The sequence below is a fragment of the Falco punctatus genome, assembly GCF_963210335.1.
Source record: "Falco punctatus genome assembly, chromosome: 5".
NCBI lineage: Eukaryota > Metazoa > Chordata > Aves > Falconiformes > Falconidae > Falco > Falco punctatus.
The window spans coordinates 59,520,644-59,538,249 of NC_137584.1; the positions used below are offsets into that span (position 1 = coordinate 59,520,644).

Genomic DNA, 17,606 nt, shown 5'->3' on the forward strand with positions numbered 1-17,606 from the left:
TTTTAATTATAGAAAAATTTCTAACTAATTTATTAATGTGCAATTGTTGCAATAGTTTTGGCTGTCATTTGGAGTTTAAATATTGTTTCTTTACATTTCTATTCAGCTATATAAACCATGAGAAGACATCCACTGATGTTATTTTAATTAGGTTCTTGTCTATGACTCCACAAGCTGGGTCTGTTTGGTCAAACTCTGAAATGGCATTGATCTCTTAATGGGGATGTTATCAGCACACAATCCTGACACCATCCCACAGAGGCAAAACAACTAACCATTATTCCCTGTTTATATCATCCCACCATGAATCAGAGCCAGATGCTGGCACACAAAGCTGCATCTGTCAACACTCTTATGGCACTTCATTGTTACTTCGCCAAAAAAAAATTAAAACTACTTTCACTCTCTCAGGACCCAGGGAATGTGTGGTATTCTGCTTCTGTAGAGGAGAATGGATCTCTTTCTTTGATAGTTCACTACAAGCCACTCTGAAAAGTCAGACTTATGTGATACCAAAGAAAGCAAAAAACTGTTCTGGTTAAATGAATCTAAATCCTTGATTTTAATTGAAATAAACTAATATCTAATCTGTAAAGGCAGAGAGACTAGACTAACAAAAGTGTTCTCACACTTGTATTATATTTTATTACTGCTATTTCATATTATGACCATATCATATAGTTCAATAATCAAGTTTCAAAATGAAGGGTTATTTCAAAAGATTCATTAACAATGTCTGAAAAATGCTAGGTGTGTTGTGGAGGATCATCAAAAGACTCAACTGCTTTAGTTTTGAAAAGTAAGCTATTTAGAAAATAAAGACAAAAGTTAAATGGAAAAAAAGAGCTAATAATAAACAGAGTTCCATATTCAAAAGGCTTAAATAAGTTTAAGCAATGACCTTGTAAAATAGTTATTACATTTAATGGCTCATTGTCATAAGTGATTTCCAGTTAGAATTATTGCAAAAAATACTGATATTATTTCAAGTAGGTTAAAAAATTGAAACATTATAGAGCTACACAACCCTTCTTCAGTACCGTATCACTGTCAGAAGTGAATTCAATATGAAAAATATTTGCAGAAAATTATTTAAGCCAAAAGTAGTTTTATCCATATTTTTGAGGCATAGTTAGGAAGGAAACAACTCAGAAACCTAAAAAACAAGTTTCAAATGTCAGCCTATAAAAGCATATGTTTCTTTCTTAGAGCTTGGATGGATTCAAGTACAGGGAAAAGCACAATTCTCAAAAGAAAGAGCCTCTTTTCAAAGCCTAGATTTATTACCTTTTAAAAATCAGTATATTGCAAAAGAACCTAGACAATGATTATGTATGTTGCAGATTTTGCTGACAGTATTTCTATTTCAAACATACATAGGATTACTTATTTAAAGGGATGGCATACAATTGTCAATAGAACTAAGATCAGATTATTGTTGTTTCTACCAGTGTTGGTAGAAAAGACTAGCACTGGAGTCAGCTACATATAGCTCTGCCAAAGTTCAGCTGGTAGAGTTCTAAACTTGCCATGACAGATTATTCTTGTGGTAAGGACTATTGGTTTAGACAACATGTTTCAGCCATTTCCAACACTTAGAAAGATATTTTGTGTTGGTCATTTAAAATTTGTCCCCTTCAGTCCTTCCCTTTCAAATACTCTGTGTTCCTAAACTAGCTGAAAGTGGGACTCATTAAAAGGCTTGACTTATTTGTTTCACAGGTTTGAAAACCTGCTCAGCAACGTCCTGTTAGCAAATAGTATCATCAAAAAGAGTGTAGGATTTTCTGCATGGGTTCACATGTATGTACCTCTTGGTTTTGTCATTTTCTACTGTTGGAAAGCAAGCTTGACCACAGAAAGATTTTGGTGGTGTAACACTGAGCAGTACAGAATCTTTATTTTAAGCACTTATCAACCTAATAGTCTCTGGAGACCTTAATCAACTGACTAATCTCCTTACACAAAAGCTGGGAAAACATAAAGGCCACCGTGGAGTTGCTTAAATCAGCCAGCCAACTGCATTTTACATGCCAATCATTTCAGGAAACTAGGAACCTTACATGGGTTGCAAGCAAACATCTGTCTTTGACGAGACATGACGATCCCCAGTCTTCTCCTTCAGTTAGCTGCATAAGCACAGGTTGTATATCTAAAATATATGTATTTCTAAATGAATATATGTAAGTGAGCTAATGAATACATTGCCTTTAGAATATACTCCTGAAATAGTCTTAGGGAAGTTAACTACCATACAATGAATCTCTCTCAACTTTAATAGAAAGAAAAATAGCTGAGATCTATGCAAATGTGCCTTTAAACGCCTCCTGATGCTGAATATACTGAAACATAATGAAGGAGGAAAAATGTGTACTGAAGGGCTTCCAGTTTTCTTCCAAATTTTTCATTAACAAGGCAAAACCTATAGTTCCATTGTGGGACTAGAGAATTTATTCTCCTCATCCAAATACAGATTATCTGTTGTTACCGCTGGAAAAAATTATGAAGCTGAGATTTAATGACAGAAACAGTACCTGGTCACCATATCACACAGATAATTAGAGCATAGACAAGATCTACAAATGCTTTGACAAGATATATTCCATCATGAAACATTTCCAGCTTAGCAGTAATTCTTCACTTCTGCTGTGAAAGCACACAATGCAGAGGGCAGAGGAATGTTCAGCTGTGACCTAGGGAGCATGAGCTCTCCCTGCCTTGCTTACACCCACTTTTTTCTGCATCTAGTCCACAGCCACTGTGACAGTCAGCTGTGGCAGGTCCATGCCTTTCTCCATTCTCTGGTCAGGCACTTTTGCTGTCAGTTTTCTTTCTGCATATATCTGCTTTGTCAAAAAAGACATGGTAACTAACTGACATATATATACATAGAATGAGTCAAAACTAATTTATTTTTTCTTCATCAGGAAACACTCTTCTTCCCTCTGATACTTCACTTTCCTTCCTCTTCTTTCACTTTGCCCTTCAATACAATCAGTATTATCTGACAGAGTAAATAGCACGTAGTGTTTAAAAGGCATTCAATGCCCACACACATTAAACTTAAACAATGCTTTTATCTTTTTTTTATCTTTTTTAGTTAAGCTTGACAGCAAAATCCTTTCTCTGTGTGATATTCATTCATATAATTGCTCAGGGTTTGGGGAGCACTGTGTTACTAGGCAGCAGTTACAGTGTGAAAAATAATGCATGGCTTTTGATTTTAGTCCTGGAATATTTTGGTGGCATGTAGTATCATTTTGATGTAGAACTGCAAAATGAGATGTTTGCAATTCATTGCACCTCACTTAGATACCCAAAAGTTAATTTCCAAACTGTAACCTTTAGCTGTCTTTATAGCCAATGGTATGAAATGGAGGTCTCCAGAGGACAATTTCATCCCAAAAAAGATGCCTAAGATAGAAAAGATAAATCACCCTTTGAAGGTACCAATTTCTCTCCATTGACTATAAATGGATCCCTCGGGTGACTTACCTAGATTTAACAGTCTAAAAGTTAACTTTTAAACGTCTGGTTGTGAAAGAGCCTATATACATTCAGGAAAGTGCAAGCAAGGATTTCACTCAAATGAAGACTTGAAATGACATGTATTTACAAATAGTATTATGAGGAGAAGCTGTTGGCTCAGCCAAGAAACCAGCAGTGCCACTCTGAAAAGTAGGAATAGCAATAACAGTATTGCTATAGTGTTTGGGGAGTGAGGGAAGGGGAAAAGGAAGAAATCTAGAGAGAAATATTTTCTTGAATAAATAGGGAGGAGGGCATTTCCTGTCCCAATGTGCCAAACAAAAGAAACCTAAATAATTTTAGCATCAGAACAAAGGCCCGGTCTGTACAGATTCCACTTTCATAGAACTTAAGCTTTGGATTTTTAGTTGCTATATGCTTGCAACATTAAATTATTTATTTATTTTTCAGAAAATTACTGTTCTATCTATTTATAGTGGAATAGAAAAGCATGGTAAGTTAAGTCAGTTTCCCAAAAATCATAGAGGAGACCTTGAGCACAAGCGTTGGAACTCATGACAGTGAATCACAAGGCTCTGTCCTAAAAATAACTTCTTTATAAGAAAGGGGATATTTCCTGCGAAAGGGAAAGGGAAGAAAGAATCAGAAGTTACCAAAATGTGGTTGGTTTAATGTAATTCTCACCTTCAATATTAGTTTTTTTGTATCAGTATTTCTCATGATTCTTCTTACCCTTTATGCAAAACCAGCAGCTTTAGCTGAAATTGTTTCAAACTGAAACAGTTCAGGCCATATATCCTGTCTTGCTGTAGAAACCACAGATGGTGAGGAGTTTTGCATCAAACCTAACATCACCATATGTTTTAAGAGGTGTAAATTTTAGCCTCAAATATCAGTATTTTTTTTACTATCACTGTGTCATAATTTTGCAATTCCCAAAAATATTACATCCATGACACTTTTAGAAGAAAGAGAAGACTATCGGAATTTCTTAATTACACAGAACCTAACCTTCAAAGGTATTAAAGACTTAATGCCAACCTAATACATAGCTGTTATTGATTTCAGTGGGAGTGAGGAACAGGAGTTAGTAGCCAACACCTCCGTACTTTTGGGCCCTACTCCTGATATTTGATCTAATAAAATCTCTTAGTTCTTTTCCCTCTAACTTCAAACTGCATTACTGAAATTCTAACTTCATAAAAATGGTTATAGATTCACTCTCTTAAGTGATTGTCAAGTATATGCAAGACAGGTAACATTAACTTCTTGTTTCATTCTGGCAAGAGGATTAGGAGGTGAAAATCTTCATGGCTTGTAGTCACAGCTATTTGGATTCAGCTGGACTTCTAGTGATTTCTGTATTAAACATATTCACTATCTACAAATATCTCTAATTGTGAGAGATTATAGTGCCTGTAATTTGATTTTATCAATGTTAAGCCATTTTTGCTTAGCAAGACCTGGCATATGCACTCTTTCTGGAAAACAACACAGAGTTTTAGCATTGTTGAAGCAGTATCTAGATAGCTTTTCTGACTTACAGCACTGAACACTTCTGAGATGTAGTTGAACTAATGACAGTTGAAGTGATGCAAAGTACAGATAAATGAGATACAAATAACTCAAAAATTACTGAGCAGTGTTCCCATGGCATAGGGAGCATCTATTACCTTTCATCATAAAGCTTATCAGTCCCTTCCATTCTGTTTAATTGTTAGCAGCAAGTACTTAATTGCAGTGTTTTCTTTTCTCTGTTTGAATTATTTTCCTATGGATACCTCATATTGTGAAAAGTATACATCTATACTGACTCCTGATATTCATGTTAATTATGCTAGGGACTATTGTATATGATACCAATTTATTAAAGGTTATTTGGGGAGTCAAAGGAAGGCTGAATATGTCTTCATTTTATAATCTGCTTTTACAGGCCTTTTGCACTCCAGTATGTAACAATAACTATAATAACCAATAAATTCCATGCAATAACCTATCATTTTCACTGTCCTAGGACCTGCTTCTTTGAGATGTCTTTCAATACTTCTAAACATAACATGCAGGAATGTTTTTACCTGCTGAATACATGTGATAGATAATGGGAGGAAGTGGAGACAGCTCAATTAAATTTTCAATTGTTTCCAATTTGGTTTTCTTTTAATGTCAGGAAAGGCTGTGTGACTTCTTACTTAATGTGAAATGACAAAACTGTTAAATCTTAACTTTTAACACCTTAATGACTTAAATCTTCTGAACACAAAAATCAAAACAGCTTTCACAAGATATGGGTTGAGCTAAAGAGGGAGTTTGGAGCCTCAATATGGTAAAAATGTCTGGAAAATAATTATTGACAGATACATTGTTTTAAATGGATTTCACTGTGCAGTTCTGTCATGTAGCTAAGATACATTGCATATATTTCTGGTTGGGACCAATAGCATCAGCTGTAGGTTAAAACAAAAAAAAATCCTACTCGTAGATGTTCTCCTGCCTTTCTTGTCTGCCTAATTTGTACACTTGTTATGCACACTTGCATTGTGTGAGATACAAACCCACAGGAGAAGAAAACAATATCAAACAAATTCCCAGCTGTGACTTTAATTGGGTTTGGTGGTTGAGTGCAAACATACCAACAAACTGATGTTCACACAACCTCCAGGAATCTGTTGCAATAGAATCTCGCACCTGTTCAGTTACCAAATAAAGCAGGGCTAGAAAAAGCACTTTCTGTTCAGAAACTTCATTACATAAATATCTATGTGTATTTGTGTATATATGTGCATGCATATGTAGACACATGTTCCTGCATGCACATATGTATAGTGTATATTATATAGGTATAAATATATAAATACATGTAAGAATGCATCATCAAAAAGAAAGGATGCACTGAAATCTCTATGTATTAAAAATAGAAGACTATCAAGTTACTGGTACTTTTTGCTCAGTGTCTTGAGAAGGAAAAGTTAACCTTTTCCCCTACTCCATTCAAAAGAGTGTTTAGATTATCAGTCTGAATCCATCCTTCCTACACCTTCACTATTAACCTACTTGCTTTTAGCTTGATAGATGGATGGCCTCCCAAGGTGGCTGGGTTATTTGTTGGTTTGTTTTGTTGTCTGTGCGTTGAGGGAGGAGAATCTCTCAATAACATGCTGTATACATAAGTTAGGCACTATGTAGAAAACCAGTATTGTTTGTGATTTTTTAGTCTATTTTAAGCCCAAGTGGAACATATAAATAGATTGGGCATTATCCAAGTAATGTCTCCTTTTCTTCTTTTCTTATGCATCGTAATAGTGACTATTTGATAGCCAGTGTGACAGAATATGAAAATTTAAAGGATTGTATTGCTACTGGGAATCACTGCATATACTATAGCAGTGTTTTTCCTTAGGTAATATCAACCTCATGCAAAATGAGAGTTTCACTGTATGCTGGGCATTTATCCATTTAATAGGGAACCAGAATCTGAACGTAATTTAAAAATGGCAATATAAGTTGGCTACTAGAATAAACATCCTTAAAAGCCTCATTTTATTATCCATTAATTCCAACTTCCACTGCCAAAAATTGTGTTCAAAATAGGTCATTAAGACCCTGTTTAAAATATTTATTTCCATGTAACACATTTTTGTTATCACTTTTAAGATGTGTGGGCTACATTTGGATTAGTACATCAAGATCAACTCAACCATTTTCTGAATGTGATTCCTTTTGTCACAGTGATCCACATCCGTTATAGTTCCTCAATGTCAATATGGGCTGCCTAACTCCTGAACTAAGCCAATTAATTTTTTGAGACATTACTACTTTGTACAAGGTCAAAATTGTCAGAGGCTATTCAAAAAAATGTTGCAGGATATGTATGTCTGAATTCCAGAGCCCAGTAACATCCCCAGGCACCGTTTAGTTTATTACTAGCCTACCTAAAACCATTGTGCTATGATGTGTTCCTTAGAAAGACTGGCTGTTTGGGACACCTGTATTTCAATTCATTCCTTTCCCAAAAATGAGCATTTACATTGTTCAAAATAGTTACACAATTTCACCTCTTGATGCTCAGCAATTGTCCATGAAAAGTAGTTTGCTCTTAGTTTTTCATGCACACATTCTAAGCATAGAAATGCTTAGAATAGTAACAGTCTAATATCTGAAGAGTAACAACTGATAAAGGAGAGGCTCATCTTTAACTTCAAGTAACTTACATGTCAAAACTGGAAGCCTGGACAGATGGTGGGACTCCATTAAGATTTCAATCTTCTAAAAGCATATTTGGCAGCCTTACCTCCTTCTGTTGATCCATGTCTTGTTCCAAGCTTCATGTAAGATTTTATTTGATTTTATGCTTCATAACGAATGACTCCACGAAGAGCACACTTTCTTTATTTCAATAATCGCTATTATTAAGGAAAGATGTCACATCTGGGCAGAATGAGATTTTTCTGAAGACATTTTGCTGTGCTATTTGAGAGACACCGTAAAAAATGTTGGTGCTGTTGGATTGTAGGATTCCCACTATTAACTGGGATATGGATATGAGGAAGTACACACTCACAGGAATGGTGTTTCCACACATTGCTTTCTGTGGTGGCATTATTTCTCCCCATATCCAACTGGAATATTCAGCTGTCTACAATGCCTTTAGTTGTGTAATAATAAATATAATTTTAGAATAATTTCAGAAGTATTTTCTTTTATCCCATTAACTGATTTAGAAAGATAAATTTAGAGACTTTATCTATGTCAGTTAGGGTCATTGCAGAAAAATTGAACTGGGCACATCAGGGAAGAAAGAAAGCCCACATGATTTGCTGTTATCACAAGAAATCAATTTATCCTCAATGCTTAGACATGACATTTTTGACACATGTAGAAAGAGACTTCCTAGACTGAGAAAAGTAAGGTAATTAAAGATTGTCTTGTATTCCTTATCATGTAATATAAAATCTAAAATATTCATAAAGCAAGTCAGAATGAATTTCTTCATGACATCTCAAGTGATTTAATAAACACTGATGACAGAAGTTTCACAGAGCTTGAGGACTGTAGCTTATTTTCAATGAAGTATTCATGTTACCATCTAGTGTCTTAAACCTTCTACTCATCTTTGCAGCATAGTTCTTTTCTTTCAGGCAGTGGAGAAGGTACTCATGCCTTAACATGACACATTCTCTCCTGATGAGCATATTCCCATGAGCTTAAAGTCAAAACATTTCATTATTTCAGTTTCCATCAGCTGTAACGTGTTGTCAGATAGCTGTTTACTATATCATATATGAAGTAGGTCTCTGTAGCACAACTGCATGGAAAGATTAGGCATAGAAATGTATACACATTTTCGTGTTTGCAACTACATCTTTCGGAACACGCAAACCCTAATTAAAAAACCAACCAAACAAACAAAAAAAAAAACCACAAAAAAGAACCCCAAAATCAAGTCAAATGAACTTTTTCAGCTTATCTCATAGTAGAAAAATAAAGTCAACTTTTGAAATGAAAAGCAAATAAATACACAGACACTACATTTCAGTGCTCTTCTGTGGCTGCATTTTTAAAGCAGCAAGAAAACTGTATGTCCAATAATAGTAGTGCCAATATGGATAATGACTTCGCATGATTCGTGGGCTAAACTGATTGTCCACTGGGATCATTTAAAACATCTTGCCTTCTTCTCATTTACATCATGGATATGCGTCCAACTGGCCACTGCTGGAATTAAGATAGTAGACACCATTAATCCTAATGGTCTGATCTGCTGAGGCCAGTTCCTCATTTCTATTTATGAGTTCTCTGTACTGCAGAAAACCACTTCTGCTTTGTAACTTACAGAGGAGAGAAAAAGGAAGAGAAAAGAAATTTGACTTAGGATATCCCCTTTCACATATTTCATCAAAAGAATGGATAAAATATTTATTCAGCTACTGTCCTTTGCATTCCCATCAAAGTGAATAGAGAGACATTTAATAACACATGGGAACATTAAAGAAGCCTTTTATCAGAGTGGATGGGAACCTGCTTAGAACAAACATTCTGGCCTAAGGGAAAGTTTTTGATCTACGAAGCTTAAGCTTTTGGTGTTTAAAACACTCTCATATTGGATCATGTGGTCAATTTGCATTAAATAAATGATTTGCTTAAAACTTGTAAAACTATAAAATAGAACTTGACAAGTCATTAGCAATAAGTGGTATTGTACTGGCATTATACTAACACTGGTGCAATCATTAGAAAACTGCTGCTACAGCAAAGAACAGGAAGATAATGGGGCCAGCCTATGCTTTGACCTAGAGGTGTTAGATCATTGCCCCACACAGTAGATACCACTCTGCAGTCCAAATTATTGACTATCCTTCTTCATTACTGATGTACTCAACATTCTCAGCCACTGCCCTTTATCATCTTTCACACAAAACAATTAGTCCAAGTTATAAAATTTATCACTTTTTCCATCCAGGGATAATTTAGGCAAAAACAAAGGGAAAAAAAAGAACTAAACCCTAGTCTAGGATTTTAATCAAAACTGGCGGAAAGAATAAGATTATTTACCCATTCTTCATTATTTTTATACTGTTTTTGTTTTCATTCTGAACTAGGAATTCAATTAACAAAGTTTCTGTATGTTGACAGAGGTTATGGATGTAACATTTCTATTCTGGTTGGCAACAAATGTTATTCAGCATCTCTTTAGCTCAGTTTGCAATTCCAAGGTGATTTTTTTTTAAGACATAAAGTGTTTGGAAAATCACGGTGAGACATCTGGATTCCTGAAGTTTGCCTACTGTTCATTTTAAGGCTGGAGTCATTCTGTCATGAGATTGGTTAATATCCAGTTGTGATTATTGCCAAGACAGGAAATATGTGTAAAACACAAGATTTCTACCGTTAGTTGCACAGTGCCTTCAGTGCATTGATTTTGTCAATGTGTCAACATTTTGTCAGTGGTTCAGGCATGTGAGTCAAGTCTGAGCAGCTCTGTGTGTGATATTTTATATAAATTATCAGATGAATTAAACTACATGTTTGCAAATTATTTGCCTGCAACTGTACATATGCTGATGAGATGCAATAACATTAAGACTATGGTGCTCAAATCCCACTGCTGTCTTCAAGATGATGTTTTTCTCATGCATTCCCCATGAGTATACATACCTTTGTAAGATGAGAGGGATAAGTGTAATACTGCAGTTTCCGAGGCTCATTAAGATCTTAATTTCTCTTCTGAGTCTATCACCAAGCATGAGGCATGGCTTTGATTTTCTGATGTGGAGCTGGAGCTGAGATTTAACAGCTTGATTGCATGTAGATTGGTGCAGTGAATGTATGCTGGTGCATGTGACTGAATCAGTATTATATTTAACTACTTAATTTTATTTCACAGGTCACAATAAACTGTGCTTTCCAAGTGACAATGACATGATAGCTACTGAGCATAAATGCCAGAGAAAGAAATTAAAAGGAAATAAGGAGACTGCAAACAGGTGTTATAAAGCAGTAAAGAAGCATAAATAATATGAGCGCAATAGATCTGTTTGTGAGTCTTCGGGGAAATGAAGGGAAAAATATATTGGATAGAGCATGGTATCTGCACATAGGCTAAGACAGTACAGAAATTCCCAGTTCAATACTATGAGTACAGTTCAACACTGAGAGAGTAGAGGTGTTTCAGTCAGCAGCTGGAATCAGAACCTCATCAGTGTTTACAGTACACGACCTGGTTGGTATTGGCTAATTAAGAATAATCCTTAAGGATGAGAAACATAATAATTTTTACTGGTGTTTTAAGAAGTTCATAATAAGTGGACTTGAGGGAACAGTGGAAGATTATTTGTTTGACAGAAGAAAATAAGCTTTTATTGTAGAAGAGGCATCATGAATATGTAACCTTATTATCAAAGTATTACCCTTTAGAGTTTTTTAGTCTAATGAAGAAAAATAGAACTGTAAGCATTTCAGCATATGCTTGAATCACTTGGACTACATGGATTTAAAATATGCTTCTTAAAAATAAATTATTTCTTGAGAAATACATTTCTTTCTTATGGTGTCTGGAAGAAAATAGCTTTTATGCACAGTGTAATCTTTTAAACATGAACAATTCTGAAGGGAGCTCAGCCTCCCAGTGAATCTGCTCAGCCTGATAGCAAATACATTGTCTGTGCTTCTTAACCTGTATACTCATGTGCAGGACATAAGGAGATGGTACCGCCTCGTCTTCTTCTAGAACACAGTCCAAGAAAGAAGCCTGAAGCTATTGAAGGCAAGTTTGAGGTTTTTCCTCCTTTACTGGCTTCTACGCATTAACTTGAGCCACTGTTCTGATTTTGTTTATAAATATAATCTATATTACAGAACTGATCAAATGATTAGGCCTGGGATGTGAATGGCACAATCATATTTGCATGATGAGACTTTAATATTCCTTGTAGTAGTGCCACAGATGGCTCAGGAGATTTCCTGAGTGAAATAGATTACAGGATCGAGGCCTAATCTGTAAAATGCTTTGGATGGTGTTCAACCATAAGTTGCCATCTACTGTAAACATAATCAACATTATCCTCTTAATATACTTTGGATTACTCTTTCAGATATTGTTATTCAGTAATGTTTCTGTGTATTATCTGCAATAACAAATGTAATATTTCTGGCTCTGCATTTATCAACCCTATGCCTATTGTTAAAACCACTGAAATAAAAATACAGAGTTAGACCTTATCTTCAGAAGATTAAAAAATGACCCATGCAATTGAATTGTATTGTTTACAATCTAATCATATCAGTAAAATGGTTGAAATAGGCATTTTAATTTTAAAATGGCCTATGCCCAATGACTTAGAAATACTACTGCAATATACATTCTTGATCTCTATGTCATACAATTTAATACTACAAAACATATGAGTATTTTCATGTAATTATATAGCAGTTTTCATATAATATTTGGGAGTCATTCAGTCACACCATGGCACTTGCTAATCTCTCTTATAGTTCTTATGTTCTCCAGAAAGCAATTGCAATCTGAGAGAAAAAAAGAAGAGAAAAGCAGCAGAATAGGTAACAAGAGATGCAAGATTTGCCTGCATCTGGAAAGAGAAAATAAGAGTTAGATTTTGGCAGAATCTATGACTAGAACAAAGAGTTAAATTAATTAGATATTTCTGTAATGTGATGATTTTGAACCAGAACATTTGGATAAAAATAGTTATATGATTTATTATCTCTTTCCACAAAATCTTTTTTATCTTAAATGAATATTGCTTTATAAACACACTGTTTAAAGAAGTATAAAACTGTGGTTATTCTGACACAATATGGTATATAAATAGATTTGCAGTCCTGCTTATTTGAAGGAAATGTTTGAAGCCTGCTTATCAGCAAAGAGAAGCCCCTGCAATATTAAACACTGTTATCCACCAATTAACCATAATAGAAAAAGACTACCGCATTTGCCGAGTGATAAACTTGATCTTTAAATATAACTGTTATACAACATGAACTAGCATCAAATTAAGTTCTTGATTTTCAAAATCATGAGGAGCATGCAATTACTGCAATTGCACATGGAAATGGCAATTTATGACCAGTTACATATTTGTGTGTTTCATTAGCTCATTTATGCATGCAATTGAGGTAATTGTGACTGTAAATTAGACACCCATTTGGCAGAAAAAATGGGGGGCAGATTATCTGCTCAGAATCATACAACCAAATTCCCTTTAAGGCTTATGGCTAGTCACTAGGATACAATACTGTTTATGCAAGAGTTTTGGAGGAAATGAGGAAGGAAGAATTACTTGCAAAATACTGCTGCAAAAAGCTGTTCTATTGCACTATTGTGTGGTTTCCATAGATGAGAAAACATGCCACAGTGCCTTTAGGAACACTGAAAATTTGTTTCAGCCCTGGGGAAAATAATTAAGTAATATATGGGAATATTTGGCACAATATCAGAAGGGGAAAAGAGAAGTAGGCAGAGAAATTTAAATCTCTGAAATAGGTGAATAGACATGTCTGTGACTTCTTAATACTTACATACCTTTATAACTAGTACATCACTAAATATCACTGATCAGGTGAAGGGGACAGAATGAAACAAAATATTCTTATCATAAATATAATTGAAGATAGTATAATAAGTTCTCAGAATAGAGAACAAGAACAAGCATTTGTTAATTGAGAAATGTACTTTATATAACATAAAAGGACTGGCCCAGCCTTTGACAGAAACAACCAGCTTTGAAAAAAGTAAAACCATAGGAAGTAACCAAATGGTTGTCACACAGAAAATTTACGAAACCAATCTATTTGGACCCTAGGCTTTCCAACTCAGTTCAGGCTCAGTTATGTTCAGACACAAGATACAAAACCATACAAATGGTAAAAGCTGAAAAGATTTTACTTTTTTTCTGAATTGAGATGTTTTCACTATTACCTTGTTTTGCCACTGCCTTCTTAGGTAATCTTGGACAATTCTTGATTTCTGATGAGGTTAAAATAGTGGCAGCACATGGCCGATGTCTCTATCATTTTTAGATGTTTTGATACTTTCAAACAGAAAAAAAAATCCTGGATGGTATCCAATGCCCAGTAGAAACTATGCTCTGCTGAATTTGTGAGGTCTTAGAAAAAATGCATATTTTTATTATGCATTAGATCTCAACCTTTCTCTTCTTTTATTGCCATTTTCCTTTCCTTTACCTCCACAGTAAATCTTTTGAAAAAGGTGTCAACATGTAAGGCAATCCCAATTTGTACACTACATTCTAGCAATATGCAACAAATTGCATTGAAGTATGTGTATGTGGATTGGACTTTTTCAGATTTTCCTGGTCAGAAAGCAAAATGCTTTGTACTCATCTGGTCAGAAAGGAAAAAAAACAAATCACTGCTTTCTTGTTTCAAGGTGGTTTGGCTCTTTTCAAAAAGCACTGCTGTCTTGACTTCTTACATTCAATGAAGAGTTTGAAGTTTCGTGTCACCAACAGAAGAGAATAACAAAACAAAACAAAAGATCCTGTTACAGTAAACAAGATAAAGAGGGAAAGGGAATTTGTGAAGAGAAAGACATTGATGCATAACTCCTACTTGTGTTTCAAGCTTGGAAACCTTGTTTGGCAAACTATGAAGTAAAACAACTCGTTTAAAATTCTTATCTTACCTTTTTCTGGAGCTTTCACAAGGACTTGGAAGCAGCGCTCTCAGCTTGGCTGACACTGATGCTGCCATCTAGGGAGAATGCTGGTGCTGGCTGTAACGGGAACAGATCTGTTCTCCATGACTATCTAAACTTTGACTTTAATATGCTTCTTCCTTGACTATAGTCTTCTCCACCTCTTTTAACTCTAGCTTGCTTGTATTTTCTTATCCACTGACATCCTAAAACTTCTCTGCAGTGTACATTGATTCTCTGTGAAGGTCTCTTTCAGGTCTTAACTTTTTCCTCAGCTCACATAGCTTTTAGCTTCCTCCATCTCCTCATTCGCTTGAGAAGGATGCTCCTTTCTGATAGTCCTCCCATGTTATGCTCTCTGACATTGCAGGGTAATCTCTCAGGAAGATGCTGCAGTTAGACAAGAAATGCCAAAACTAAGCTCAGAGGCTTAGTTAGTTATTAGTAAGGCTTCATATTAATTGTTCCAGAATGGTATGTCTTTGGGTTCTCACAAGTTCACAGAACCTTTGTGAGAAGCCTGTATCAAAATCCTTCTCTCGGTGGAAGGCATCTAAATGCATCTTATATATAGTCTCAAACAGACACTATGCTTTGTACCACTTTGAACAGCATTGTATCACAAAAAGCTTTGAACAGCATTGCATCTGAGTATGATTTTCCAGGTTATATTGTCCTAGAAATCTGTGTATATCTCTGAGTGGGAAAGCATTTATCATGGAAGAGTCATCAACATGACCTCTGTTAATGTATCATGATGTGGTCTGAAATATCCCTCTCCTTTGACTGAAGTACACTGGCTGTTCTTTGCCATCTGCTAGTATTCGTGATATGAAATGAGGTAAAAAAGAAAAATTTAAAATCTCTGTGATGTCTTTGGAGGATCTCTGAGGGAAAAAAAAATATTTCCTCTAGTCCATGTTTGAATCCTCTAATACAGGTTTTGCAGAATGCAGTAGTGAATTGCTGTGAAATATATTTAACTTTCTCCAAAATTCCTGTGGAGGCTAAATTGGCATTGAAATAGAAATCTGCATTTACCTTTGTTGCTATATAGAATGTACTCTATTTGAGTATCTTAAGAAGAATTTCGTCTATAACTCAGTTAATTAATATAACATCAGGAGATATAACCAAGAGTATCTAAGTTACTAAATCCAATATAAATTTTGACAAAGCTCCCTTGATGTGCAGAAGTATATAAATCTTGTACAAATCAATCTGTTTCTGTACAGTCTATCAATGGTTTTCTCTTTTGTACACAGATTTTTCTACAAAAACTTTTTTTTTCTTTTGTACTATAAACTCAATTGCCCTTTAAAAAATCCTTCTAATGGAAAACAGTGAATCAAGACAAAACAAAAACCTTTCAAAAATACAGAAGTTTGATTTTTTCTCCAAATTTAGAACATTTTTAATAATACTGACATGATTTGGAGATGAAGATCCATTTTCTGATAAATTTTAATCCAAGGAAGAATTAAAAGAGAAATTATTTCTGTTAGAAATATTATAATAAAACGGGCTAGGTTTTAATCTAGTTTATTAAAAGAAACGGTTTAGGTAGCTTTAATAGGGTACTGTATATATATATATAAAAAAAAAAAGTTTTTTTGAGAAATATGGGCCCTACATCTCCATGACTCTATACTGAAGATGGTAAAATCTTTGAAGTAATATGCACAAGGTTTCAAAGTGAGTTATTTAATGATCTAGATTAGAAATTTCAGCAGTAAACTCTAATGATTTATCTATGATGAAAAAAGCCTAAATCTTCACTGTTTCAGAAAGCCCTTGACATTTTACTTAATGACATGAGGCTCTTCTGTGCTACTTTTATTCTAGCATAAGACAGAAAAAATTAAACAGGCATTGGGAAAATAAACTTACTAGAATGTAGAAAAGTTATGTATAAAAATATGTAATTTTTATTAGACATATTACTATGTTTTTTCATTATTAATAAAAATAATATGCAATTTTCAATATTAGATTATGCACTGGAAAACAAATATTCATCAAAATCTACCCAATAAACCAAAACCAAACAACTCTGAAGATTATTATAATTTTTTAAAATGTTAACTGTTATAGAAAACAAATAATCTTTTGCATATGTGGCGTCTTCAAACGGAAAACACTTACTTGGATTATGATTCTCTGGGCTTCCAAAGGCAGAAATTCCATGTTTCTTTGGAAAGAAAAGGGAAATTCTTGCAGAAGAGGTCCTGCATGGCCTGGTCATCTCATTTTCCTAAACCTCACACATTCTTACTCAAAAGCATGCCCCATAAAAAGCATCATCAAAACCCTTCCCAGCACTAGTAACACAACTGATGCTGCTGTTGATTCATGTTGCCTAGTAGAATGTCAGTCACAAGGAGGGAGAAGGCTAACCCTGCTGCCTTAGCTGTGTTTGTTTGGCCTTTGTTAGGGAAGGTTATACCATGAGAAGTCAGTGTTCCCCTGGAAATTTAATTCTTCATCATAAAGAAATTTGCATCATATTTGCCATTGACCATTGTCCAGAGGAATTTCTATTGCTGGTCTTGTCATGGAAGTTAGCATGCCCTCTTTTTCCCTTGGCGTGCATACTCTGGCTTCATTAGACTGGTATTTGGACACCTTTGCTCCCCACTGTGTTGTTTAGTAAGAGCAACATATGGTCATATGCTATTAACAAACAGTTTTGGTGGTTAATTCAACAGAGCCATGAAAAAGGAGCTACAGTCACTACAGGAAGAAATGAGGAACACTTATGTGGGTCACATGAAAGCACTAGGAATTTCAAGCATGATATTGCTGTTACATACTTTCTGCAGACATCAAATTTATCTCCATAAAGAATCTTCAAAGCTGCCAAATAGTGTTTCAGAATGGGTTTTTAAAACATGAAGCATTTTTTAAAAACAAAATCAGGCTGGAGAGATTGCCTAGGACTTCAGGA

General features: G+C 34.8%; 1 protein-coding gene across 12 annotated transcripts in view; it reads left to right on the forward strand.

Moving 5' to 3' along the window:
• The window catches only part of TRDN (triadin), a 251,596-nt gene that overhangs the window by 95,523 nt on the left and 138,467 nt on the right, over positions 1 to 17,606 (forward strand). For all 12 annotated transcript variants that reach the window (XM_080389939.1, XM_080389943.1, XM_080389945.1 and 9 more), the window contains one exon: positions 11,678 to 11,749. In XM_080389939.1, the coding sequence (XP_080246065.1) occupies positions 11,678 to 11,749 (72 nt within the window). The remainder of the gene's footprint in view (positions 1 to 11,677; positions 11,750 to 17,606) is intronic.